This window comes from Pan troglodytes, chromosome 15 (genome assembly GCF_028858775.2).
Source record: "Pan troglodytes isolate AG18354 chromosome 15, NHGRI_mPanTro3-v2.0_pri, whole genome shotgun sequence".
NCBI lineage: Eukaryota > Metazoa > Chordata > Mammalia > Primates > Hominidae > Pan > Pan troglodytes.
This window is the reverse complement of record NC_072413.2, coordinates 69,593,634-69,620,150: the sequence shown is the minus strand read 5'-3', so window position 1 is coordinate 69,620,150 and position 26,517 is coordinate 69,593,634. Positions and strand designations below refer to the sequence as shown.

At 38.6% G+C, this 26,517-nt stretch overlaps 1 protein-coding gene across 50 annotated transcripts in view; it reads right to left on the bottom strand.

The window, feature by feature from the left end:
- SIPA1L1 (signal induced proliferation associated 1 like 1) overlaps positions 1–26,517 on the bottom strand; it is a 417,177-nt gene that overhangs the window by 100,783 nt on the left and 289,877 nt on the right. For all 50 annotated transcript variants that reach the window (XM_063792953.1, XM_063792964.1, XM_063792968.1 and 47 more), the window contains 2 exons: positions 21,396–21,526; positions 16,055–16,243 (listed from right to left, as the gene is read on the bottom strand). In XM_063792953.1, coding sequence (XP_063649023.1) covers positions 16,055–16,243; positions 21,396–21,526 — 320 coding nt within the window. The remainder of the gene's footprint in view (positions 1–16,054; positions 16,244–21,395; positions 21,527–26,517) is intronic.

Below are 26,517 nucleotides of genomic sequence, written 5' to 3'. Positions count from 1 at the left end.
AACCAAGCTGAAGGTCCCAAAGATTTTCTCCTATGTTTTTCTCAAAAAATTTTAATACTTGTAGATTTCAATCTATGATCCATTTGAATTAATTGTTGATGCTTAAAAGTCAAGGTTTAGGCCGGGGGCCTGGTGGCTCACACCTGTAATCCCAGCACTTTGGGAGGCTGAGGTGGGCAGATCACTTGAGATCAGGAGTTTGAGACCAGCTTGGCCAACATGGTGAAACCCCGTCTCTACTAAAAACACAAAAATTAGCCGGGTGTGGTGGTATGCACCTGTAATTCCAGCTACTCAGGAGACTGAGGCACGAGAATTGCTTGAATCTGGGAGGCGGAGGTTGCAGTAAGCCAAGATCATGCCACGCACTCCAGCCTGGGCAACAGAGCAAGACTCAGTCTCAAAAAAACAAAAAAACCCAAAAAGTCAAGGTTCATTACTTTGTTTATGGATGTCCAGTTGTCCCAGTACTGTTGGAAAAGCCTATCCTTCCTCCACTGAATTACTTTTACACCTATGCCAAAAATGAGCTAGATATATTTGTGTGGGGCTATTTCTGGTTTCTCTATTCTGTTCCACCGATCCACATGTCTACCCTTCCAGCAATGCCACACAGTCTTGACTACTGGAGCTATATAACATGTATTGAAATCAGATAGAATAATTTCTCCCACATTAATTCCTCTTTCTCAGATTGTTTTAGGTATTCCAGTTCCTTTGTTTTTTCATGTAAACTTTAGAATAATCTTGTCTATAACCACAAAAAAACCTTGGTGGAATTTTGATAAAAATTAAGAAGTTAAACTTTGTATCAGTTTGGAGAACACTGACATGATTAATATATGTTAACGCTCTCAATTTGTGAATATAGTATGCCTCTCCATTTATTTAGGTCTTTGGTTTCTTAGAGACAGGACTTAATCTGTCACCCAGGCTAGAGTGTAGCAGGATGATCATAGCTCATGGCAGCCTTGAAATCCTGGGCTCAAGCGATCCTCCTGCCTTAGCCTCCTGAGTAGTTGGAGCTACAAATGCACACCACCATGCCTGGTTAAATTTTTAAAATTTTTTGCAGAAACAGGATCTCACTATGTTGCCCAGGCTGGCCTTGAACTATTGGATTCAAGCAATCCTCCTTCCTTGGCCTCTCAAAACGCCAGGATTACAGAAGTGAGCCATCATGCCCAACATTAGGGTTTTGATTCGTTCATCAGGGTTTTGTAGTTTTCAAAATACAAGTCCTATTCATGTTTTGTTAGATGCATGCCCAAGCTTTTGTTTATGTTTTTAGATGACATCTCACCGTGTTGCCTGGGCTTGTCTTGAACTCCTAGGTTCAAGTGATCTTTCTGCTTCCTGACTATCTGGGATTATAGGCACAGGCTATCATGTTTGGCTCCAAGTTTTGTTTGTTTGTTTAGGGATTGCAAATGGTGTATTTTAATTTCAGTGTCCACATATTCACTGAAAGAAATCTAACTGATTTTTGTAAGTTGATGTTGAATCATACAAGCTTGCTAAACACATTTTGCAGTTCCAGGTTGTTTATCTATAGATTCCTTAGGGTTTTGCAAACAGACCAGCATGTCATCTGAAATAGGGAGTTTTATTTTTCCACTGCTGCGTCTACATGCCTTTTCTTTTACTTGCCTTACTGCACTGACTAGACTTCCTGTACTATGTTGAATAGCAGTGTTAACAGCACATATCCTTCCCTTTCTCCAGTCTCTTACCATTAAGAATAATGCAAGCTATAGAAGTTTTGTAGATGTTCTTCATCAAGCTGAGAAAGTTCCTCTGTATTCCTAGTTTTTATCATAAATAAGTTCAAATTTTATCAAATGCTTTTTCTGCACCAATTGATATTACCACGTGATTTTTCTTCTTTAGTCTGTTAGTACGATGGGCTACATTAATTGATTTTTCAATACTGAATCAGCCTTGCATCTCTAGAATAAATCCAACTAGGTCATGGTCTACAAAATTTTTTTCTACTTTATTATATTTGCTAATTTTTTTTTCAAGGAATTTTACATGTATATTCATGAGGGATGTGGTCAGTAGTTTTCTTTTTTCCTACCTTTGTCTGGCTTTGGTATTAGGGCTTCATAAAGTTAAATTTAAAATGTTTCTTATCTTGTATTTTCTGGAAGCAATTGTGCAGAACTGGTGATAATTCTTTAAATGTTAGGTAGACTTCCCAGGAAAACCATCTGGCCCAGTAGATTTCATTTTTGGAGTTTTAAAATTATGAATTCAATTTTTTTCAATAATCATAGGGCTATTCAAATATTCTATTTCAGTTAGCTGAGTTGTGACTGTTTTCTGAGGAGTTCTCCCATTTCATCTTGTCAAAATTATATGTATTCAGCTGTATACAGTATTTCTTTAATACATTGTTGCTATTGGGGGGGTTGGTGGTAATATCTAATTTCATTCCTGATAGAGTAGTACCCCCGTATTCATGAGGGATATGTTCCAAGACCTTCAGTGGATGCCTGAAACCATGGATAGTACTGAACCCTATATAACTATATACCATGTTTTTCCCTCTACCTAAAAATCTATGATAAAGTTCTTATTTTTTTTTTTTTTAAGAGTCTCACTCTGTCAACCAGGCTGGAGTACAGTGGCTTGACCATGGCTCACTGAAGCCTCCAACTTCTGGACTTAATTGATCCTCCTGATTCAGCCTCTTAACTACAGACATGAGCCACCAAGCCTGGATAATTTTTTTTTAAATTTTTTGTAGAGACAGTGTCTCACTATGTTGCCCAGGCTAATCCTGACCTTCTGGCCTCAAATGATCCTCCCACCTCAGCCTCCTGAGTTGCTGAGATTATAGGTGTGTCACTGTGCCCAACTCGATAAAGTTTAATTTATAAATCAGACATAGTAAGAAATTAACAACTAGTTATAAAATAGAACAATTACGACAATACAATGTAATAAAAGTTAAGTGAATGTACAATGTACTCTCTCTCTCTCACAATATCTTATTGTATTGTACTCTCCTATTTTTAGACCACAGTTGACTGCAGAAAGCGAAACCATGAATACTGAGGGACTACCGTGTTGACAAGATTTGTATTGTCTGTTTTTCTTTGTCAGTCTTGTTAGAGGATTTTCAATTTTATCATCTTTTCAAAGATCTAGCGTGTGTGTGTGTGTGCACGCGTGCACACACAGGATCTGGGTTTTATGAAAAAAAAAATTTTTTTTAACCCCAAAGATGTAGCTGTTTGTTTTTTTTTTTTTTTTTAAAGATGGAGTCTCATTCTGTCAGTCAGGCTGGAGTGCAGTGGCGCCATCTCAGCTCACTGCGACCTCTGCCTCCCGGGTTCAAATAATTCTCCTGCCTCAGCCTCTTGAGTAGCTGAGATTACAGGCATGCACCACCATGCCCGGCTAATTTTTGTATTTTTAGTAGAGTCGTGGTTTCACCATGTTGGCCAGGCTGGTCTCAAGTGATCCACTCACCTGATCGCAAGTGATCTGCCCACCTCGGCCTCCCAAAGTGTTGGGATTATAGGCGTGAGCCACCTCGCCTGGCCAGATCTAGCCTTTCATTTCATTAATTTCCTCAAATGTTTTTCTATTTTTAATTTCATTGATTTCTGATCTATACCATTTCCTTCTTTCTAGTTGCTTTGGATTTATTTTGCTCTTCTCTTTCTAGTCATATAAGGTTATGAGCTTAGATTACTGGTTTGAGATGTTTTGTCTTTTCTAACGCAGCATTTCATACTGTCAATTTCCCCCTCAGCCTGCTTTAATTGTATCCCACAAAGTTTCATATGTTGTCTTTTCCTTTCCATTCAGTTTACATACATTTTTTCATTTCCTTTGAAGTGTTTTCTTTGACCTACTGGTTACTTAGAAATCTGTTTTTTAGTTTCCAAGTGCTTAGAGATTTTTTCCATTATGTTTCTGTTATTTCTAGTTTGATTCCACTTTGATTAGAAAATATACTTTTTGTTATTTCACTTCTTTTAAATTTGAGGATGTTTATTTCATGGGACAGGATGTCTATCTTGGCATACATTCCATGTGCAACTGAAAAGAACATGTATTCTGCTGTTGTGAGTAAAGTGCTTTATGTCAATTAGATCCTATTGGTTGATGTTGTGAAGTTCTATGTCTTTGCTGATTTTCTGTCTAGTTTTCCTTTCCATTGTTGAAGGAGATATGTTCAAATCACCAACTATAATTGTGTATTTACCTATTTCTCCTTTTAGTTTCATCAGTTTTTTTCCTTCACATTTACAGCTCTGTTTGACGCACATATATTTAGGATTGCTGTCTTCTTGGTGGATTGACCTCTTCATCATTATGCAATGATCCTCTCTGTCTCTGTTAACTTTCTTTGCTCTGAAGTTTACTTTACCTGACATTACTAAGCCACTATAGCTTTCCTTTGATTCATGTTTGCATGGTCTTTTTCCATTCTTTCCTTTCAACTACTTATATTTCAAGTAACTCTATAGTTTATATAATTAGATAATGCTTTTTAAAATCCAGTCTACCAATCTCTGTCCTTTAATTGGTATATTTAGATCTTTTGCTTTTAATGAACTAATTTCTGCATTAGAGTTTAAGTCTGTCATTTTATCTTTCATTTATTTTATCTTTCTGAGAATTACTTGAGTGCTCTTTAGAATTCTTTTCTGATTTATCTATAGGGCTTTTGAATGTATCTCTTAGAACTTAAGTGTTGTTAGTGATTGCTCTATGTATTACTATATATATCTTTATCTATGTAGTTGATATCTACATGCACCGTTTTACCAATTGAAGCGAAGTGTAGAAACTTTACCTCTCTTTAGTCTCCTTACTCTCTGCCATTTATAAAACACTTATATTAAAAAATTCTTGTACATATGTTTGAAAAGCACATTTGACATTGTTATAGCATTTGCTTCAAATGGCAAAATAATTTAGGAAACTCATTAAGAAAAGTATTTACCCATATTTTTACTCTTTCCTTCTCTCTGAAGTTCCAAGATCCCTTTTTTTCTGTTTGTTTGTTTGTTTGTTTTGAGATGGAGTTTCGCTTTTGTTGCCCAGGCTGGAGTGCAATGGCGTGATCTCAGCTTACTGCAATGTCCACCTCCTGGGTTCAAGTGATTATCTTGCCTCAGCCTCCCGAGTACCTGGGATTATAGGCACCCACCACCACACCTGGCTAATTTTTTGTATTTTTAGTAGAGACGGGGTTTCACCATGTTAGCCAGGCTGGTCTCGAACTCCTGATGTCAGGTGACCCACCCGCCTCGGCCTCTCAAAGTGCTGGGATTACAGGTGTGAGCCACCATGCCCTCCCAAGATCCATTCTTTTATCACTTCCTTTCTGTTTAGATAACTTAGCTATTTTTTTTTTTTTTTTTTTGAGACGGAGTCTCACTCTGTTGCCCAGGCTGGAGTGCAGTGGCACGATCTCTGCTCACTGCAAGCTCCGCCTCCCAGGTACCCACCATTCTCCTGCCTCAGCCTCCTGAGTAGCTGGGACTACAGGCTCCTGCCACCACGCCAGGCTAATTTTTTGTATTTTTAGTAGAGATGGGGTTTCACCATGTTAGCCAGGATGGTCTTGATCTCCTGACCTTGTGATCCACCCTCCTCAGCCTCCCAAAGTGCTGGGATTACAGACGTGAGCCACCGCGCCCGGCCAACTTAGCTACTTTTTAAGGGTAGGTTTCCTGGTAACAAGTTCTCTTAATTTTCCTTTATCTGAGAATGTCTCAATTTCATTCCTGAAGGATATTCTCCCTGAACACAGAATTCTGGGTTGACAGTTCTTTTCTTCCATCTCCTGAAAAATTATCATGCCACTTCCTTCTGGCCTCCATGATTTCTGATTAAAAAAAAATCTGTGATTCAAATTGTTCTTCCCTTATAGGTGGGTTTTGTTTTTTTTTTTTTTTTGAAATGGAGCTTTGTTCTTGTCACCCAGGCTGGAGTGCAGTGGCGCGATCTTGGCTCACTGCAACCTCCGTCTCCTGGGTTCAAGCAATTCTCCTGCCTCAGCCTCCCGAGTAGCTGGGATTACAGGTGCCCGCCACCATGCCCAGCTGATTTTTTGTATTTTTAGTAGACACAGGGTTTCGCCATGTTGGGCAGTCTGGTCTCAAACTCCCAACCTCAGGTGATCCACCTGCCTCTGCCTCCCAAAGTGCTGGGATTACAGGCATGAGCCACCGTGCCCAGCCGTTCTTCCCTTATAGGTAACATGTCATTTATCTTTTGCTTCTTTCAAGTTTTTTTTTTTTTTTTTGTATTTAGTGTTCAAAAATTTTACTATGATGTCTCTTGCTGTGGACTTCTTTGGATTTATACTGTTTGGGATTTGCTCAGTTTCTGTCATGTGTGGGTTTATACCTTTGACCAAATTTGGGAAATTTCTTACCAAATATTTCTTTGAATACTTTTTCAAGGCCTGCCATCTTTCTCCTCTTCTTCCAAGACACAATTGTTAAATATTTTATTATCGCCCCACAAACCGTGAAGCTCTGTTCATTTGTTTCCCCCAGTCTACTCTTTGTTGCTCAGATTTGGTGATTCCTATTTATCTTCAAGTTCACTGATTTTTTCCTCTGTCCCTTCCATTTTGTCTCTGGGGACAGGGGCTTCTAGGGTGTCTAGCCCATTGAAGTACCTTACATTTCAGAATTTATAATTTTTGGTAGACTGCTAATGGCCCATATTCAGGGTCCACTAGCATCCTAAAAACCTATCTACTGAGTTTTACATTTTGACTGTTCTATTTTTCAGTTCTAACATTTCCATTTGTTCCTTAATACCTTCAATTTTTTGCTAAGACTTTCTATTTTTTCATTTTTAAAAATCATGCTTGTGGCCGGGTGCTGTGGCTCACGCCTGTAATCCCAGCACTTTGGGAGGCCTAGGCAGGAGGATCACGAGGTCAAGAGATCGAGACCATCCTAGCCAACATGGTGAAACCCCGTCTCTACTAAAAATACAAAAATTAGCTGGGCGTCTCTACTAAAAATACAAAAATACTAAAAATACAAACATTACTCACGAGGCTGAGGCAAGAGAATCGCTTGAACCCGGAGGGCGGAGGTTGCAGTGAGCCGAAATCAAGCCACTGCACTGCAGCCTGGCGACAGAGTGAGGCCCCATCTCCAAAGAACATAACATAACATAACATAACATAACATAACATAACATAACATAACATAACATAACAATCATGCTTGTAATTGCTCATTGAAACATTTTCATGATGGCTGTCAGAAAATCATTGTTAGATAATTCTAACAACTGTGTCATCTTAGTGTTGGCATGTGTTGATCAAATTTTCCCTCAAGTTGAGATTTTCCCAATTGTTGGTATAAGCAGTGATTTTAAATTCAATTTTGGACATTTTGGGTATTAACTTACGAGACTCTGGATCTTATTTAAATCCTCTATTTAGCAGGCCTTCTTTATTACCATTCTGGTATGGAAAAAATGACACTGCTAGGTGGGGTTGAACATCAAGTTCCCTCCATGACACCTAAGGGAAAGCAACACCTCTGTATTGCTAGGCAGTGGCAACAATTCCAGCTCCCTGCTGAGTCTCTCCTGATACTGCCCTGGTTGGTATCAGGCATGCATGATTACTACTCTCCACGTGGCTTTCACTGACACTTTGGTAAGAAGACCCTGTTATTGCTGGGTGTGCAAAAATGTCCTGACTCTCCACCAGGCCTCTTCTGATGCCACACAGTGGGGAGCTGGAGGGGCACTTCATTACCACTCCACCGTGATGAAAGTTCCAGTTCCTCACTTAGCCTTCTCTAATAATGCCTCAGCAAGGATTAGGGAGGAGGGAAGGCTGTGGGTTTTTTGTTGTTGTTGTTAGCTTCTTTTTGTACTGTGCAGTTGGAGTAGAGAGATTCCTGTTTTAAAGTTTTCTAAGTTTGTTTTTTTTGGTCCTTTTGCTAAAAAGAACAGACATTTGGGGGACATTTTGGCTGTGCCTATAGGCATTTCCAGTTTGCTGACTTCTTCAGCCCAAGACTGGGATATATGAGCAAAGAGAAAACCCAGGGACCTCACAGCTATGCCATTCCAGAGATCTCAAGGTCCCTAACCAGCCTGCTGCTTCTCTCCACCTTTCAGATTCATTTTATGTTTGTTTTATACATGTGTCCAAGGTTGTTGGCTGTACCTAGCAGGAAGAACGCAGAGAAATACATCTACTCCATCTTTCCAGAATCCAGAGTCCAAACTTAGTTTTAAAAATATTTTGTTCAATTTTCCTGGTTATTCTCAATGGATGGGCTGGTCTGCAATAAGCAACTTTGCCATTACTGAAAGTAAAGATCTTGGTCATTAAAATAAAACAAAAAAATTGTTCTAATTCACATTATTTGCTTTGATTTGTTCTTCATATACATAACTCTCTTAACTACTTCCTGAAGATAAATTTCTATACTGTCCTCCAAAAAGAATGACAAAGAAACTGGAAAAATTCCGCATTGAGAGCAAAAAATGCCAGTTAGAAAATGTATATCCTCATTGGGAATTACTAACAAAAATCCAACTGTTTTAAAAAAAATGACATATGGATACTAAATAGTAAAGTTGTAAAGAGAAAAAACCTGACAGATGCTTTCAAAATTATTTATATATAAGTACACAGACATATTCTAACCTATTTTTATCTTTGGCATAATGTAAAGGAAATAATCCACACACAATAATTTTACCTAATAATGTTATTGTGCAAAATTTCTCACAAAGATAAAAAGTTTCATATTGGGTATTAAGTGGATAATAAAGGTACCTGATTTTTTTGACATTGAGATGAATTTCAATTCTACAGAAAAAAGTCTTCATTGCAGTACTGTTTGTAAGAGAAAAGGACTTAAATCTACACATACATGCCCATCAATAGAGAAACTGATGAAATAAACTATGGCACAGCAGTACAACAAAATACTATGCTACTATGCAGTAGTAAAAATACTGGGAAACCTTTCTATGTACTGACGAAAAAATCTCAAAAATATATTCCTAAATGAAAAAAGCAAGTGTCTACAGCCTGTTATATTTTGTATAAGAAAGGGGTGAAATGCATGGAATACTATGCAGCCATAAAAAGGATGAGTTCATGTCCTTTTCAGGGACATGGATGAAGCTGGAAACCATAATTCTCAGCAAACTATCACAAGGACAGAAAACCAAACACTGCATGTTCTCACTCATAGGTGGGAACTGAACAATGAGAACACATGGACACAAGGTGGGGAACATCACACACAGGCCTGTCAGGGGCTGAGGGGCTGGGGGAGGGATAGCATTGGGAGAAATGCCTAGTATAAATGACAAGTTGATAGGTGCAGCAAACCAACATGGCACATGTATACCTATGTAACAAACCTTCACGTTGTGCACATGTACCCTAGAACTTAAAGTATATATATATGTATATATATAATATATAAAAGAAAGGGGTGAAATAAAGCTGCATATGCATATTTGGTGGTATCTGCATAATGAAACAGAAATACAGAAACTGCATAATGAAACAGAAATACTACACCTTGTAGTTAATAAGGTGATTAACTACAAGGCAGGGGAGAAAAGGGTCATAGGAACAGGTAGAAATGGAACCCCTGAATGTAAACATAGTCATACTGCTTTGATTTTGGGACCATTTGAAACTATTGCCTAGTTTAGATAAATCCTATAGGAAAGAAACTGGTTTAACTTTTATTTTAAAGCTGAATTTAAAACACAATCCACAATTCAAAATCCAGAAGACAAATGTTTGCCACCAGTTCCTGCATCCTTCTGAATCGTGATCCAAGTCCTCACGTGTGATCTTAGTCTTGCTGTGTTCTCTCACTGCAAACTGCAGTCCTACCATAGCCGCATGTCTTCCAAATGCTAATGCTATCAGTCCCATTAATCACAAAATCTTCTCATTGGAAGGGACTCTATCCTGTCATCCAATCCAGCCTCAGCCAGGCAAAAGAACAGCGATAGGCCAGCACAGGGTGATCACTACTTGTGAACACACAAGACAAAGCTACAGATGCCACTGATTTCTTCCCCTGACTAGATGGCCATGGTGGATATCTCCTTCCTGAAAATGTACATACGGATCCACCAGTTGTCTGGAATCAATTTGGTAGCCATCTGAACTCTAAACATGCATTAGCTAATATCATAATCTAAGAGACAATTAAAATTCTAGGAATGGCAATTGTTCTGCCAAAGCTTCATTTAGAGAAAATCAGTTTTGGAAAAAATATTTCCCCTATGGATCATTTTTCAAAACTAGCTGCCTGAATCAAAGAGAAAATGGCTAGTCAAACTCATTTATCCTCACAATAAAATAACGCAGCAAGGCAATGAATAGGCGAAGTCAGCAGAGAATTTCATTCATGTCCTTAATCAAAGGGTCAGTGCTATTCATTACCACATAAACATTGCTCATTTCCTTATATCCATTCTTGAGATATTTATTGCAGAGTTAAATTAAATATGATCACTTTCTCCCTTACTCTGACTTCAATAACCTGAAGGATAACTTCTTAAAATTTGAAACCCAATAAATATTTTCATTTCACTGCATTTTTTATAATCTAGAAAAACAGTGAAGATTCATTTAGGCGAAGTCACTACCATGTACATGAAACCTGACATTTCCTAATGAAAACAGAACTACCAATTTTCTCTACTGCAAACTAGCAACTGTACCTTAAATATTTATAAACCAGACCCATTCCAATTTTATTTGGGTTTAACATATTACACTGAATACTGGGCACTGAAGTCTGCAGCAATATAATTCCAGTTTCTTCTTCCATTCATGGGGAGGGAAAAGAGGACAGGGTGGCTGATGTACTGGTTGAGAATGCAGGCTCTAGAGTCTGAGTGCCTGGATTCAAGACCAGCCTGCACAGACTCTAATTGTGACTGGTCTTTGTGTCTCAGTGCTCTTAGCTATAAAACAGGAACAATAATAGTATCAAAGCATTCTGAGGATTAATTAAAATAATTCATGGAAACTGTTTCACACAGTGCCTGGCCTAGTCACTGTCAATAAAAATCATCTACTTTTGGCCAAGAGCAGTGGCTCATGCCTGTAATCCCAGCACTTTGGGAGGCTGAGGCAGGCGGACCACGAGGTCAGGAGATCGAGATTATCCTGGCTAACACGGTGGAACCCCGTCTCTACTAAAAATACAAAAAATTAGCTGGGCGTGGTGGCGGGTGCCTGTAGTCCCAGCTACTTGGGAGGCTGAGGCAGGAGAATGGCGTGAACCTGGGAGGTGGAGCTTGCAGTGAGCCGAGATCGCACCACTGCATTCCAGCCTGGGCGACAGAGTGAGACTCCGTCTCAAAAAAAAAATCATCTACTTTTATTACTCCCTTACATGTGCCTCACACTCCTGCTCAGCGGGATTCCTTGCTGCCCCGTGAATGCACTGTGTGCTTCTGTCCTTCCGAGTCTCGTTCTTATTGTTCTGAGTATGGACCACCCAACTGCTTATTCCCTGGCCTGATGAAATCTTCTTCCCCTCCAAGGCCCATCTCATTCTGATCCAGTTAACCATTATGACTTGTCCCCACTGGCTTGTACCTCCATGCTCTTTGTTTGCAATTCTCTTACTAGATTTATTATATTAACCCTGACATCCATTACAGTAATTTATGACCCTGTCTCCTTCATGGATAAGGACTATGTCTTACTAGCCTATTTTGTTCTCTACAGTATTTAACAACCTGCAGAGTCATACTTAAAAAGCATTTATTGGATTTGAAACAGTCCTGCTTACTTGTGAAAGTGAGCATAATGTATCAACTACAACAGAAGCTCTCTCATAGGATATGTATAAAGATTAAATGAGATAATGTATGTAAAGGGCTACTAACAAGTTATTATCTTATTATCAACACCTCCTATTTCTTCAACGTTTTATCACATGCTCAGCACTGTACTAAGTGCTTTACATGTGGGAACGCCTTAAACCAGGGCTTGACATAATCATCTTTCATTCCCCTTGCACAGAGTAGATGAAATATAGGTATTTTTAAATGACTGTTGAAGAAAAATGGCTCTGACATGGCAAATTTAAAAGTATCTGAATTTTCTACATTATTTAAAAGCTGACTTGATTAAATAATAAAATTCCTAATACTTCACAGTATAGTTTTTAAAATTATTTATTTTTTTAGAGACGGGGGTCTCATTATGTTGCCCAGGCTGGTCTCGAACTCCTGGGCTCAAGCAATCCTCCTGCCTCAGCTTCCCAAAGTGCTGGGATTATAGGTGTGAATCACATCACCCAGGCTACAGCATAGTTTTAAGCATCAGAATATTCCAATATTCTACACTGAATTCCTAGTTAGAAATTAAAAAAATAAAGATAACAGATTTAAAAAAAAGAAATTAAAAAGAAAGTAATTCGAGATATGTAAATGGGATCTTGGAAATCTTAAAATTGAAGAGCTGTATTATGCAAATTTATATCCAGTGCTCAGGACTATTAAGGGATGACAGGTAAGAAAAACAGCTCTGGGAATTTCTGTATGCCTTAATCCCCTTGACTGTAAAATAGGCCAATAGTTGGAATCTATTGCACAGGGTTGCTGTGAGGATTAAATCAGATTATGCCAGTAAAGTGATTAGAACATAGTAAAATGAAATATGTATTTATTTCATTTGTTTTTATCATGAGATGCCCCCAACTGTACTGTAAGTGAAGATCAAGGTGCCTGACAGTAAGAACACAAATTTTCTAAAGCATCAAGTGTTATAAATTCTTATTGGTGTGAAAATATTAGGGGGTTAGTTTTGTCTTCTCATTGCCATTTTAACAACTGACATGGGCATCACTAAGTAGTGAAAGGCGGGCGCGGTGGCTCACATCTGTAATTCCAGCACTTTGGGAGGCCAAGGAGGGTGGATCACCTGATGTCAGGAGTTCGAGACCACCCTGGCCAATGTGATGAAACCCCATTTCTACTAAATATGCAAAAATTAGCCAGGAGTGGTGGTGCATCCCAGTAATCCCAGCTGAGGTGGAAGAACTGCTTGAGCTCGGGAGGCAGAGGCTGCAGTGAGCCGAGATCGCGCCACTGCACTCCAGCCTGGGTAACAGAGACCCTGTCTCAAAAAAAAAAAAAAAAAAAAAAGTAGTGAAAGTCCCAGAAAGGCATCAGGATGGAGAATGTAAAAGCTTGGATAAGCTAAAAAAATTAGTTCGTTTTCTAAAATAAGTTTCTTCAGGAATTGAAATGCATACTTCAGCTCCCACATATATATCACTGTCAAGTTAAATAAAAAAATTATTAGATTTTTGTGCAGTGCTTTCTTTTATATTTAATAGATAAAATTTTAATTTTTCTGTTCACTTTAGCTTTTGATAGTGGTAAAATGAGGAATTAAAGCACCAAAGATTTGAAAGGCAAAATGCCACAATATAGGAAATAAATTGTGTCTTCTTTTACAAAGCATGGTTATGTAAGACAGTTAATAAAAACATAAAATATATTAAAAGAATCATTTAAACCAAATATAAAAAGAGATTTAAAGCTCCTTCTGATGAGTCCAGTTTCCTTGTATCACACTATGAATCTCTTTAAATATAACGACACACAAAGCTGGAAATTTTAAAATATGACGACACAGATGGAAACTAAAAATGCTTTGCAATGATTCATATGCATAATCCACTGCACTTATAAGCATTTCCTTTTTAAAATCTGTATTTGTAAAGGCACCAAAATAATCAGTTTCTCAAAATAATTCCAAGGCATTAATGAGATTTCCTACCAAAAAAATTACTCCCAAGACTAAAAGCCTAAGTATGCATGTCGTCTGCTTTATCTCAGTACAATCCAGGCTTTGAATGCTGTATGTATGGAGATAAAAAAAAGACAGAGGCTAACCCCCGGTGCTCTTTAGTCCAGACATGGAGCTGTTCATATAGAATAGCATGCTTTGAACCTCTAGATTCCACTGTCTAGTAAAAAACTACTGTCTAATAGTAATACTCCTGTTGAACGGGATGACATATTTAAGGCACTTACTTTCAAAGTAAAATTGAAGAGACTGACTGATTGCCAAATTTTAATTTTGCCTAGTAAAGATATTAAAGAAAACAACTATCGTATATTATAATTAATAATTTATGAAGGAAGGGACATTTTAATGCTTCCAAGAATAGGAAGGCCATAATTTCAAAATAATGGCCAGTTTTGTGAATTAAATAAACTTTGAGTTCAACTCTTTATAGTGTTCTTATCTTTCCCATGTGGATAGGACTATAAAATATTTATCACAGATCAGCACCGTCTGTGATCCAGCACTTGGCATCACTAACAGAGGACATAAAATGTGTCAGAAATCCCCATAATGTCTACAACTAGAGTATCCATTTTTATTTAATATAGTTAAAACAAAAGAAAATGGCAATAACTATCTCCTTTACATAAAATAATGTTTTAATAGAAATTTCAAATGTTAAGTATATGACTATATTATCAATGTCTAAATGTTTTTATTCTCCTTGATAAACACAGTAGTAGAAATGACCGAATCAATAAAGTTGGACCTAAACATCATTTTTCTACGCCTTTGTTAGAATAAATGTTCAGAATACTACTGGAAAACAGCCTCCAAAATAGTTACGTTTATACGTCAGTAGTCTTTTGAAGAATTCAAAGGGCAACAAATTTTCACATTATGAACATGGATACTCACAGCATTCTTCAGATGTATGTGTCAAATAGATATTAGCTGTGCATTATGAAAAGTGAAATGGATAGAAAAAGGCAAAGATTAGAAAAGAGACACCTGGCCAGGCGCAGTGGCACATGCCTGTAATCCCAGCTACTCGAGAGGCTAAGGCAACAGAATCGCTTGAACCTGGGAGGCAGAGGTTGCAGTGAGCTGAGATTGCGCCACTGCACTCCGCCTGGGTGACAGAGTGAAACTGTCTCCAGAAAAAAAAAAAAAAAAAAGAGAAGAGAGAAAAGAGACATCTAACTATTGCTTCATTATATATTCTCAGTGGCTGAATTAAAACAATAAATATACCTTAAAACTGATTTTTTGGACTCCCATTCATTTTAATAAAATTTGAATTTTTGATTAAGGAAATCCTATCCAAATCTGTTCACAAAATGACATTCAATAGCTGGACCCTTCTGTGAAAAATGAACATAATGGGGAAAATAAATAAATAAACTACCTGAACCAATTTTATTTTTGGAGTAATTTTTAAATGTAATGTTAAAACTACTACCACCCACTACTAGGATGCAATGTGGCTAAAATGCTAAAAGAGAGAATTAAAGTAAGAGTATATAAATATATTATCTATAAAATTAGCCCATATGCTCAAATTACTCTAAGCAGAATGTGAAATTTTACATTTTTATATTTAAAAATCTTGGCTAGAATATATCTTTGGTGGTACTAATAGACTTTGAAACTCTAAGCTTTTAAGAACAGCGCGGTGAAGTGGCACAGACTTTGAGGCAGACTATGTTTGCACCCTGGTTCCAAAACTTACTAACTGTGTGAAATTGGATTTATTACTTAATCTCTCTGTGCCCCAGAATCCTTCTCTCTAAAATGTGAATAATAATAGTACCTTTCTCACAGTGTAGGGAGATTAAATGAGATAACATATTTAAGGCACTTAGAAAAGGGGCTTGCAAATATGCTCATTATTATTAATTACTGTTATTACTGTATTGTCATTAACACAACATTATTATGATTACTGCTATTATTTATTCTCGGACACTCGAAAAACTTACCGTACATATGGAAGATTATCAAAAGAATTTAACGTAGTTTAAAGTGCCTTATTTATAAATTCTGACATGCAGAATTTCATCAGATGAGAAATGTTCAGAGTTCAGAGTTAAGAAAAAACAAAATGAGTAATTGCAAAGAGAGTGTCTTTCACAATAAAAAGTATCAATTATCTCCATCAAAACAAGAAACATTAAGGTCTGTATTCCGGAAGCCTAGCAATAAACCTGAGCAAGAATGCTCTCCTCATAAAGGCAAACTCACCCCTTGTTCATCCAGTTTCATGAGCTGCTCTGTGACCTTGGGTGTGTTGAAGGCCAACCGCAGGCACTGGACATTGAGCTCAGGAACCACGTGCTCCAGCACTTCTTTGAGAGGCAGGCCTCTGGCTGTCGAGTGCTTGGCTGTCGACGGAATGGCGTCCTCCAGGACGGAACCTCTCAGTGTCATGAGCTGCAAGAGAGACAGGTGCTGTGGTGAGGCTTCTGGGATGTGAGATGCCTCAACACATGTACATGCACTGCAGGCCTGAACTGTGGGGCTCCTCACGGAGCTAGGGAATGATTTTTGATGGGTAAAGCCAGTGAGGGAGAAAGAATGAGAAAAGTGATGTAGGATACTGTAATATGAAAAATGAAACCAATGCTTTCAAGACCAGGGTGGGTCCAAAGGAGCACATAATCAAGACTTCTGAGGATATTTATTTAAAGACCAAAAATAACATTTCCTTAAAGAGATCAGTAAAGATCAAGGTCTCTATATGGCTATACCGTGTCACTATGCATACTAATTAGGAAATTAAGATGGCAGAATCCCAGAGCAATGTCTGAAGAATAAATACTTAGAATTTGGATGTTATACTTCTTTGAATTATAAAAAGGGGGAGATAAAGTTTTAAGCTTCATAAGGCATGGCTGACAAGCATAAACTATTCATATTACCAAATGCTGCTGCCACCGGACAATTATCACCATCAGTACAGCGGCACAGGCAATAGCAGCTGAAATTACTTTAGATTTTCTCTTATTTCTTAAAATACCTTCCCTTCTTAAAATACCCTCCATTAATACCTTAAGCAAAGACATTTTCCTACGTAATGATGTTGTTTTCAGAGAAAAGTTAACCAGACATGAAGCCTAAAGTAGTCTTAATTTCCAAAAATGTCTACAAGGCAAAGTTTTGTTAACCTAATTTAACTGCTGCATGGGGAAAGAAGAGAAAATCCATCAAACTGAATACATTTCCATTTAGCAACAGGAGCTACAAAAGCTAGGAGTGCAAGTTGAGGATTGTCAAATATGAGGGTGAGAGGTCAGAAAGACACACTGCAATCTCAGAAGGACAAGTATACCCAACAAAGCATAACAAGGTCAGGACCTCAGACAGTCCAAAGGCAGAGAATGGACCACAGTGGCTCAGGGCATAAAGAAAGGCCCCACTGAAAGGGGGGGTTTTAGGAAATGGCCATGAAATAGAGGAACAATTTCTACAAAAAGAAAATGTCAAGAGACAACATGAGCAAAGGTATGGAGATTGGGAAAAAAGGGAGTAAGTGGGAAGGAGTGATTATTGTAGATGGACACAAGGAGAGTACAGGGAGAAATGGATGAGGCAGCTGTGAGCTGGGGGTGCACAGAAGACCCTGAAGCTGACTGAGTGGTACACGCCTCACTGGGCTCCTACAGGTCAGCACAGGACGTGTTCGTAGGGGGACGATGTATACTCAGAAATTAAGCTGCAAATAAGATGAACTGTGAGAGGAAGCAACTGGAGGCAGAGAATGTAGTTAGAATGAGTATCTTTTTTCTTTCATTATAAACAATTTCTTTTCAAATAACAAGTAAAAATCATTTTCCTATTAATGTATAATTTGACACAAATAGTTTTTATTTTGTTTTTAAATCATGGAAAATGGTTAACTCAGTTATTTGACTATTTTCTTCATGAGATAATACATAGCTTAAAATAGGGAGCCACAAAGGCTAGGGGTATTCTCAACTTAGAAGCCAAGACCAAATTCAAGCCATTGCATCCTGAGCCACAGAAAGCAGCTAACTCATGAAAGCTAAAGCAGATGAGAAAAAGAATGGCTCATTTTTTACATCCGAATCACTAGTATTACTGATATTTTTCTTAATGACTTCCAGAAATAAGAATGGAGTCCTCATAAGTCCTCGTGTTCCTATGCTTAAAAACACTCACATGCCATAAAATTTTGCTCATAAACAAACTGCCATGCCTACAAAGGTATATATCTTCTTTTATGTTTTGCAATGTTTATTTATACTAAAATGAAAGAGATTTGTTTGTATTTCTGTTATCTTGCTGCCGCTTACTGAAGCCACTAGAGTGTCACTGTCATGTTTTCTTTTTTCTTATCTGCATGAGAAATTAGTAACATGAGAAGTCCCTGATACAAATTAAATCTTATTTCATTTGTAATAGGTAAATGGGCTTCAGTGAAAAAAGTGAAGGAACTATCTCTCAAAGTGCAGGAGCTACAGACAGGAACCAATATCTGGAAACATTTCTATCAAAAGTCTTAATACAATATTACCATTAAATCAAATTTATGGATTATTTATTATTAGAGAGAAAAAAATTATACAAAACCTAGTGGCAATTAATTACATAAATATTAGAGGGAGGAAGGAAGAGAGGAAAAGGAGGAAAGACATGGAGAAAGGGAAGAAAGGAGACAGGCAAGGAGGGAAGTGAGAAACAGGGAGGCAAGGCACCATTTGAGGAATCGGGCACGTTGTACTGAACAACTCGGACAGAAGCCCCCACCCTCCTGGGGCCTGCATTCTAGTGGGAGAGATTAAAAGCAAACAAAATGACTAAGTATAACAGAGAAGACAGTGTTAAGTATTAATGAAAAATAAAGCACTGAATTGGATATGAAATGGGAGGGGAATAGAAATTTTAGATTCAGCGGTCAAGGAAGGCCTCTGTGGTTTCTGAGTAAAGGCCAAATGGAGATGAGGCAGCCTGATGGAGAACACAGGAGTGGCGAGGAATGACGGGCATCTGAGCCCTGAGGCAGAGGTGTCCTGAGGTGGCCCAGGTAGGAAGGAGGCCAGTGTGGCGGGAAAAGACTGAGCCAGGAGGAGTTATCAGGGATGAGGCGCAGAGAGATAACCGGGAAACAGAAGAGCATGGTCTCCTAGGCTAGCAAAGACAGTGGCTGTTTCTCAGAGGGAGATGAGGAAGCTTTCAAGGATTTCGAACTGAGGAATGACAAGATCTGGAACGACATTTCAAAGGAACCCTGTTGGGTCAAAAGGAGGCAGGGCTTCAGCAAAGAAGCAGGGAGAACAGTTCTCAGAGCAAGACCAGGACCAGGACTGGGTAGTGAGGCTGGGAGAAGTAGTTGAGCTCTGGGCATATTGTGAAGACAAAATGAACAAGTGTTGCTGACAGACCAGATCTCAGGGGCAGGAGGGAGAAGATGGGAATAAAGTGTGGCTTTAATGGTTTCTGGCCTGAGAAAATACAGTAATAGAGTTGTCATAAAGTGAACATTAATTTGAACGTAAAAAACAAGTGGTAATGGTTTTTTTGAACACTTGACTTGAACCTTTCAGTCAAAGCCTAAGGAAACAGACCCAAGGGACACAACTTATTCAAATGGCTTAGCTGGAGAAGAAGAGAATCTTATGACCACAGAATTCAAGTAGAACATTTCAGGTCAAGGGAGTAAAGCAGAAAGAAAAGAGGTGGGAAAGGTAAGAGTTGGTGTGGTTCACAGACCAGAGCAGAATTTAGGACAGATAGGTAGGAGACAGGGGCTGGGATCAGATGTGGAGAGCCTGCAAGACATGCTGAGAAGGGAAGCTCGTGGAAACCAGTGACAGGATCTGCTGAGAAGGGAAGCTCATGGAAACCAGTGACAGGATCTGACTGAGAAAGAATCATAGGAAACTTTAACCTCTGGCATGAAGGATAGGATGAACAAGTGATAAGGAAATGAATTTAGGTGGACAAAAAAACAACACAGAAAAGGAAGAATATGATGGGTATTTAAATCAGAGTGGCCTTGGGAAGGGAAAAAGAAGAGAATGCGAAAGACAAAAATACTTGGAAGTAAGATAACAGAGTATCACTAAAAACTGGTAGGAACGACCAGGTGTGGTGGCTCACGCCTGTAATCCCAGCACTTTGGGAGGCCGAGGCGGGTGGATCACCTGAGGTCGGGAGTTCGAGACCAGCCAGACCAACATGGAGAAACCTTGTCTCTACTAAAAATACAAAATTAGCTGGGCATGGTGGCGCATGCCTGTAATCCCAGCTACTCGGGAGGCTGAGGCAGGAGAATCGCTTGAACCTGGGAGACAAAGGTTGCGGTGAGCCAAGATCGCGCCATTGCACTCTAGCCTGGGTAACGAGTGAAACTCTGTCTCAAAAACAAACAAACAAACAAACAAACTAAACTGGTAGGATCTGGGAAGCTAGAGAGGAGCAACTACCTGCATACAAGTCCGAAACACAGAACATGATGTTCTTCGTGCCTTTGTGCTCAACAAAAGAATTTACACCACTTAATGATTAGCTTTGCCATGGAGAAAAAGCACATGAGAGTATGTTGGTTCATTTCTCTCTGGCCAGTGTAGACAACACATTAGATATTTAAGTCTTGTCTTTAAAAGTCCTATATTTAATTTCCCCAGAGTCCAGGCTTAGGAACTATTACTAAGTGATGCCAACCCCGGAAACTTGCTTTGCATTCAATGGGGGAAATGAAGCCAAATGCCCTATTTAAACTAGTTTCAAAACCATTATTTTCTAGATGACTCAAGGGTATTAAGTATTAATGCATAACAAAAATCCTAAAGTGAATTAGCAACTGAGAGGCAATAAATCGATAAGTGGCCCAATTATACAAGTTTACAAAGAAAAAGGAGAACCTCATAGTCCCAAACTTGTTCATAGGTGTTTTTTAAAAAAATGCTGTGTGGGTTCTTTTTATTTTTCCATGTCTTTTTTTTTAGCCCAAACTTCATTTTAAAATAAAAAACTCATACATTGTGTATATTTAGATTCCTAAAGAGCTCTAACAGCCTGTTTCACTTACAATTAGATAGCCCCTGGTTCAAAGAATGTACCTTCTAGGTCTCAGACAATGGGTCCCAAAGATAGTGGAAGAAGTCAAGAATCTCTTTCCCTCCTCTTCTTGGGCGAAGACATGAGCTCAGCAAGAGCTTGGAAGAGTGAATTAAGTCTTCGGTGGCCTTCTCTTATATCTAATACCCTGGCTCCTCAAGTTGGCTTGGTGCTTTCCAGTAGCCCTAAGCAGGATACACAATATCCCAGTGGGGATCTGAGGGCTCCAATTTCCTTGGGCCACACTTAATGGACATATCTTTCTCTGAATCAAAACTCCTCATTCATAGACTGCATCTATTCAGAGTCCGATGAAAAGAAGAGGTCCAGATCTAACCATCTTGTCCACCTCGATCTCCACCAGAATAAATGAAAGGGGACTTTGCTTACTCCAAAGACAGCTGTAACCATGTGCTATTAAATTTAATTGCTTTGCTACTGCTACTATTTGCTTTCTTCCCCATTTCAGTTAAACCTCAAACCTCTCTCATTTGCGACTTACCTCACTAGTTCTAAAAATTATTCGGTAGTTGTACGGAGATCCATTTTCTTTCATTTCATCTGGTTTTTCCCTTCGAATGCTCACAGCCACTGGACCAAGATTCTCATCAGCCCCAAAATAGTTCCAGTGTTCTTAGGTAAAATAAGACAAAACAAAGTTAGAAAATCTACCTAACACTTTGAAAATGTTACATTCTGCTCAGTATTTAAGGTTGTCACTCAGAAATTTTATCAATAAAATGTAAACATTTAACAAATATTAATATTCTTCAGTTAGTTATAAAAACAAAGACTTGGCTACACAGGTTTAGTTCCAGAGAAGATAACACTGAACACGGGTGGCCTGTTGAGTTTTTTACTACTCTACAGATTACTACTCTACTATTTCTCAAAATAAACTTGTATTTTCTCCCTATCTCCCACCATTTAAATAGGCTACATTTGTGCACACTTCCTTGCCTAAGAAAAGGCTTGTGCCAGGGCTTTTTAGTTTCTGTTTTTCAAAAACATTCTAAACATATTGAGAACAGAGTTTGAAGAAAGGGGGATTCCACCAGATTAAAAAAGATGTCCCTGGATTGGAGAGAGAGATGTGTGCTGCGAGTCTCTGGGCGGCACTCTGCTCCCAGGTGGCCTGTGTATGGTGGAGTAGGAGCTCAGAGGAAAGAGCTTCACAGTGCCCCAGGGAGGCAGGACCCAGGGCTCTGGGCCATAGCACGGTATCCCACAGTGCAGGGCTAATGTAACTTGTGTGTCCAGGTGACCGATGAGCCTAGGGCCTCTCTTCAATGTTCTGGCCTTTTGCCTAAGGCCCCAAACCTTAGCACAAGCCTCCAAAGGACTGGCGCTGAATTTACCTTTCTCTTGCAAAAAGAAAGATAGGGATCAAAATTAAGTTAATTTATAGAAAATGTTGAAAAGTGATATTTACTGTGCATATACATCTTTTAAAAATTTAAACTGTTGATACATACATGAGATGTTCACAGATGAGGAAGTCCACAAAACATGAAAATATATGAAAAACTAGAACAGATAATTTGTTTTTCAAACCTCCAAAATGCTTACTTTACATTACTGTATTTCATTTATACATTATTGTATTTCATTTATATCTGACACGGCTAAATGACTGGATTGTGACATAATATCTCATTATCACACAAAATGCATACACATTTGAAAATACATGTTATTTCCATACAAAATATAAGTATTTGAAAATCCATGAGAATAATAAGAAGAAATAGCATAAATATCGAATCATGTAGTTTAAAATTTAAGTAATGCATATGAAAATACTTTGCAGGTACTAAAGCACAATTACAAAAGCTACAATCATAAATGTTGAGGGCTCTCTAAGACTATTATCATAAGCCATGGAAATTCAAAAGAAGAAAAACACAATGGGAATACAAGCAACAAACATCTCATATATAAGAAATAACCCACTAAATGTCACAAAATTCATGTACAGACACTTATGCATATCCTCAAAGCACAGCACATGAGAATCACACTCAGATTATTTACTCTTACAATTCTAATAAGCTTGGTTGTCTGGTCTTCAAGCTCACAGCTTTATTTCAGAGGTGTGATAATTCCAGGTGTTGACAAAGTCCAGGGTGTAGGGCTGATACAGACTTGCATGCAGACAGCAATGTGATAGAACAACTGACAACAAGGAAGAAAACAGAAAGGGAGGAGACAGAAATAGTATAAAAAAGCGGACAAGAACTTAAAGAGAAACAAGACAGCAGTCTGGGGCCATTTACTGAAGGAGCAAAGAGCTTAACATGCTTTGATACCCTCAGAGGATATTGTACCGCTGCAGCACAGATCAACAGTAGATGCATCAGAGTGTGAGTCACACTCATTACCTGGTCCTCGTACTTCATGGACTCTAATAAAAATCAACTTCTAGGAACTCCTCAAGTACACCCCACATATCTCACAATGGGCAGGTGGCATGGCAGTTCTCTGCTCCTGGAGAAATTCCCAGATATAGGGCCACTATAAATTCATCACCAATAACCTCAATTCATCCTCATCCTCAAGCTTTCCCTGGTCAGCAACCTCTCCGTTTCTCCAGGGCAGATGTGGCAAACATGCTCTATTCTCTGGTAACCACTCCTCATCTACCTTCTCCTCAATCTTGGCAAATGACAATGTGTCTACATACAACACAAAGGAAATAAAGAAGCCATTTCAGATGCAAACCTAATCACCATCCACACAAATTCACCAGCATCCAGACTCTAGCTTCTTTTTCTGTATGATCCAAAGCCCTACCCCCACCCATTTGCCCATTCCTCTTTCCTAGGGACTCAGGTACCTTGATGACCCTCTTTTTTTATCTTCAACTTCTCCCTCTAGACTTGCTAATTCCCATCATCTTTTAATTACCTTAAACTCACATTTATTCTCAACTCCTTACGACCTGTCAGAACTAAAGAATTATCTCCTCTTTCCTTTCTTCCATTGGAAACTTCTTGAAATAGCTGTCCAATTCCTCACTTCAGAATTATCATCTGACTTCCACTGCATGGGTCACCAATGACTTTCTCAAAGTTAAAACAAATGGTACTTTTGGTCCTTCCCTGGCTCAAACTCTCCATAACATCTAGCATAGATGATCACTTCATGTCTTCTAGAAACACTCTTACTTCCTTGTTCCTATGACATCACCCTCTTCTGATTTTCCTTCTACCACTCTGGCTGTTCTAGCTCAGTTTTCCTCCCTCTTCCCATCTGAATAATCCACCTGCTTTCAGAACTTCAACTGCCACCTCAATGTTGACGACTCTCAGAGGTCTACATGTCCTCTCCAGACATCTCTAAGCCTGAGACCTTTTTTTGGTTTTGTTGTTGTTTATGTGTTTGTTTTGAGACAGAGTCTCACTCTGTCACCTACACTGGAGTGCAGTGGTGTGATCTTGGCTCACTGCAACCTCTGCCTCCTGGGTTCAAGCGATTCTCTTGACTCAGCCTTCGGAGTAGCTGGGATTACAGGTGTGCACCATCATGCCCGGCTAATTTTTTATATTTTTTTGTAGAGATGGTTGGTCAGGCTGGTCTCGAACTCCTGACCTCAAGTGATCTGCCCGCCTTGGCCTCCCAAAGTGCTGGGATTACAGGCCTGAGCCACTGTGCCGGGCCAAAGCCTGAGCTCTTTATATTTACCTAATGGAACCGTTTGTCCCATGCGCATCTGCAAAAGTGAACCTATCACCTTCCCACAGAAACCTATATAGCTCCCCGTCCAGTCCCTATTTCAGCAACTGCTACCACATTCACCCAGTTGCTCATGCCAGGCCCACTGCCATGCTCTGTGAATTCCAGCTTCTGGACATCTCTCAAATCCATCTTTTCTCATCCGACTGCCATTGATTTATCCTATCATCACTTGCCTGAGTGTTTGTAGTAGTCTTCTAACTGGTTTGTTTTTATCCAACTTAATTCACCCTGCCAGATGATCCTTCTAAAATGCAAATCTGACCAACTACTACGAAACTTAAAACACTTAGGTTCTTGTACCCTTTTCATGGTTTCCCAAAGGTTCTCATAACCTGTCACTGTCAATCACTCCAGCCTCAGCTCACACCTTTCACCCTCTTAAATTTTGAAAACCAATGATACTAAACTTCTCTTTCAGGTGCTCAAACTCACAGTCTTTTATCATCTGAAAAAAATCTGCTGAGAACATTCTTTCCATAACCCCTCTTTATTTGGCTAAGTCCTCTAATTTTTAGGTCTCATCCGAAGTATGACATAGACATCTTTGAAAAGAGGGACTGAATACTGGAAGAAAATGAAAGTGTTTACTTTGGATATTGATACCAATAACTTTATTTTAAAGTGTTATGAATTCATAACAACACAAATTATTAAAACCAAATATTTAATATATCTCAAGAACAAAAATAGAAACATTATAAAAATGTAAATAAAATATAAATTTATAAACTGAAAATATTAAACATAATCATTTTAGTATTACTGGTAGACAAAATACAAATTGTGTTAATAAGGTTACTTTGTTAATAATAAAAACTGTAAAATTAATGATAATTCAAACTTTTTGTGTGTCATTATCAAAACCTGACTACATTTTTTTGTAACTTTTCCCAGCTGCTAATGAAGTATATTTCTGAATTTGGGGAATGGTGATGGGATAATTATAAACTAAATTCCAACACTTTCTTCATACTCTAGCTTTAAACAAACTCATCTCTGGTTAGATAACGCTAGGAAGATATTTTCGAACTTGTGTCAAGTTTTTTCATTAAAAAAGAGCTCTCGCTATTATTTCCCAAATAGCTTTTCCAGCCAGTCTTCATCAGTATCAGTTCCATTGGTATGGATGGAGACTCCGGTCCAATTTCCCATGCTAAATTCACCACTATCATCACCAGACTCTACTTTTTCAAAAAGTCTTTGAACTTGAAAAAAAATTATTTTTACAATAAAAGCTCTGTTTTGGTCCACTGTCTTTTTTTTCTCTTAAGGATTACAGAAGTATAGAAAAAACTCTTTCCATATGAACATAAGTTTATTCTATTCAAAATCCTAATGTACTATTTAAATTTAACCCTCTGGTACAGGAGCATTTCATTCAGCAAATCACCATGCATCACAATTTTCAGGTTTTTTTTTTTTTTTTTTTTTGGAGACAGAGTCTTGCTCTGTGGCCCAGACTGGAGTGCCGTGGCATGATCTTGGCCCACTGCAACCTCCGCCTCCTGGGTTAAAAGGAGTTCAATTGTTCAAGCAATTCTCCTGCCTCAGCCTCCTGAGTAGCTGGGACTACAGGCACGTGCCACCACACCTAGCTAATTTTTGTATTTTTTTTAGTAGAGGTTTCACCACATTGGCCAGGCTGGTCTCAAACTCCTGACCTCAGGTGATCTTCCCACCTCAGCCTCCCAAAGTGCTAGGATAACAGACATGAACCACCACACATGCCTACAATTTTGAGTTCTAAGCTAGAAGATACTGGACTGCAGTCTCCTCCTTCCTTCAGGCCCCTAGTCCCTGGGCAGTGTGTCTACACTTGCTCTGTGATGTAGCACTTTAAATTTGTTTTCCTATCAGCCATCGACTTCCATTGTTTGCTAGTGAAG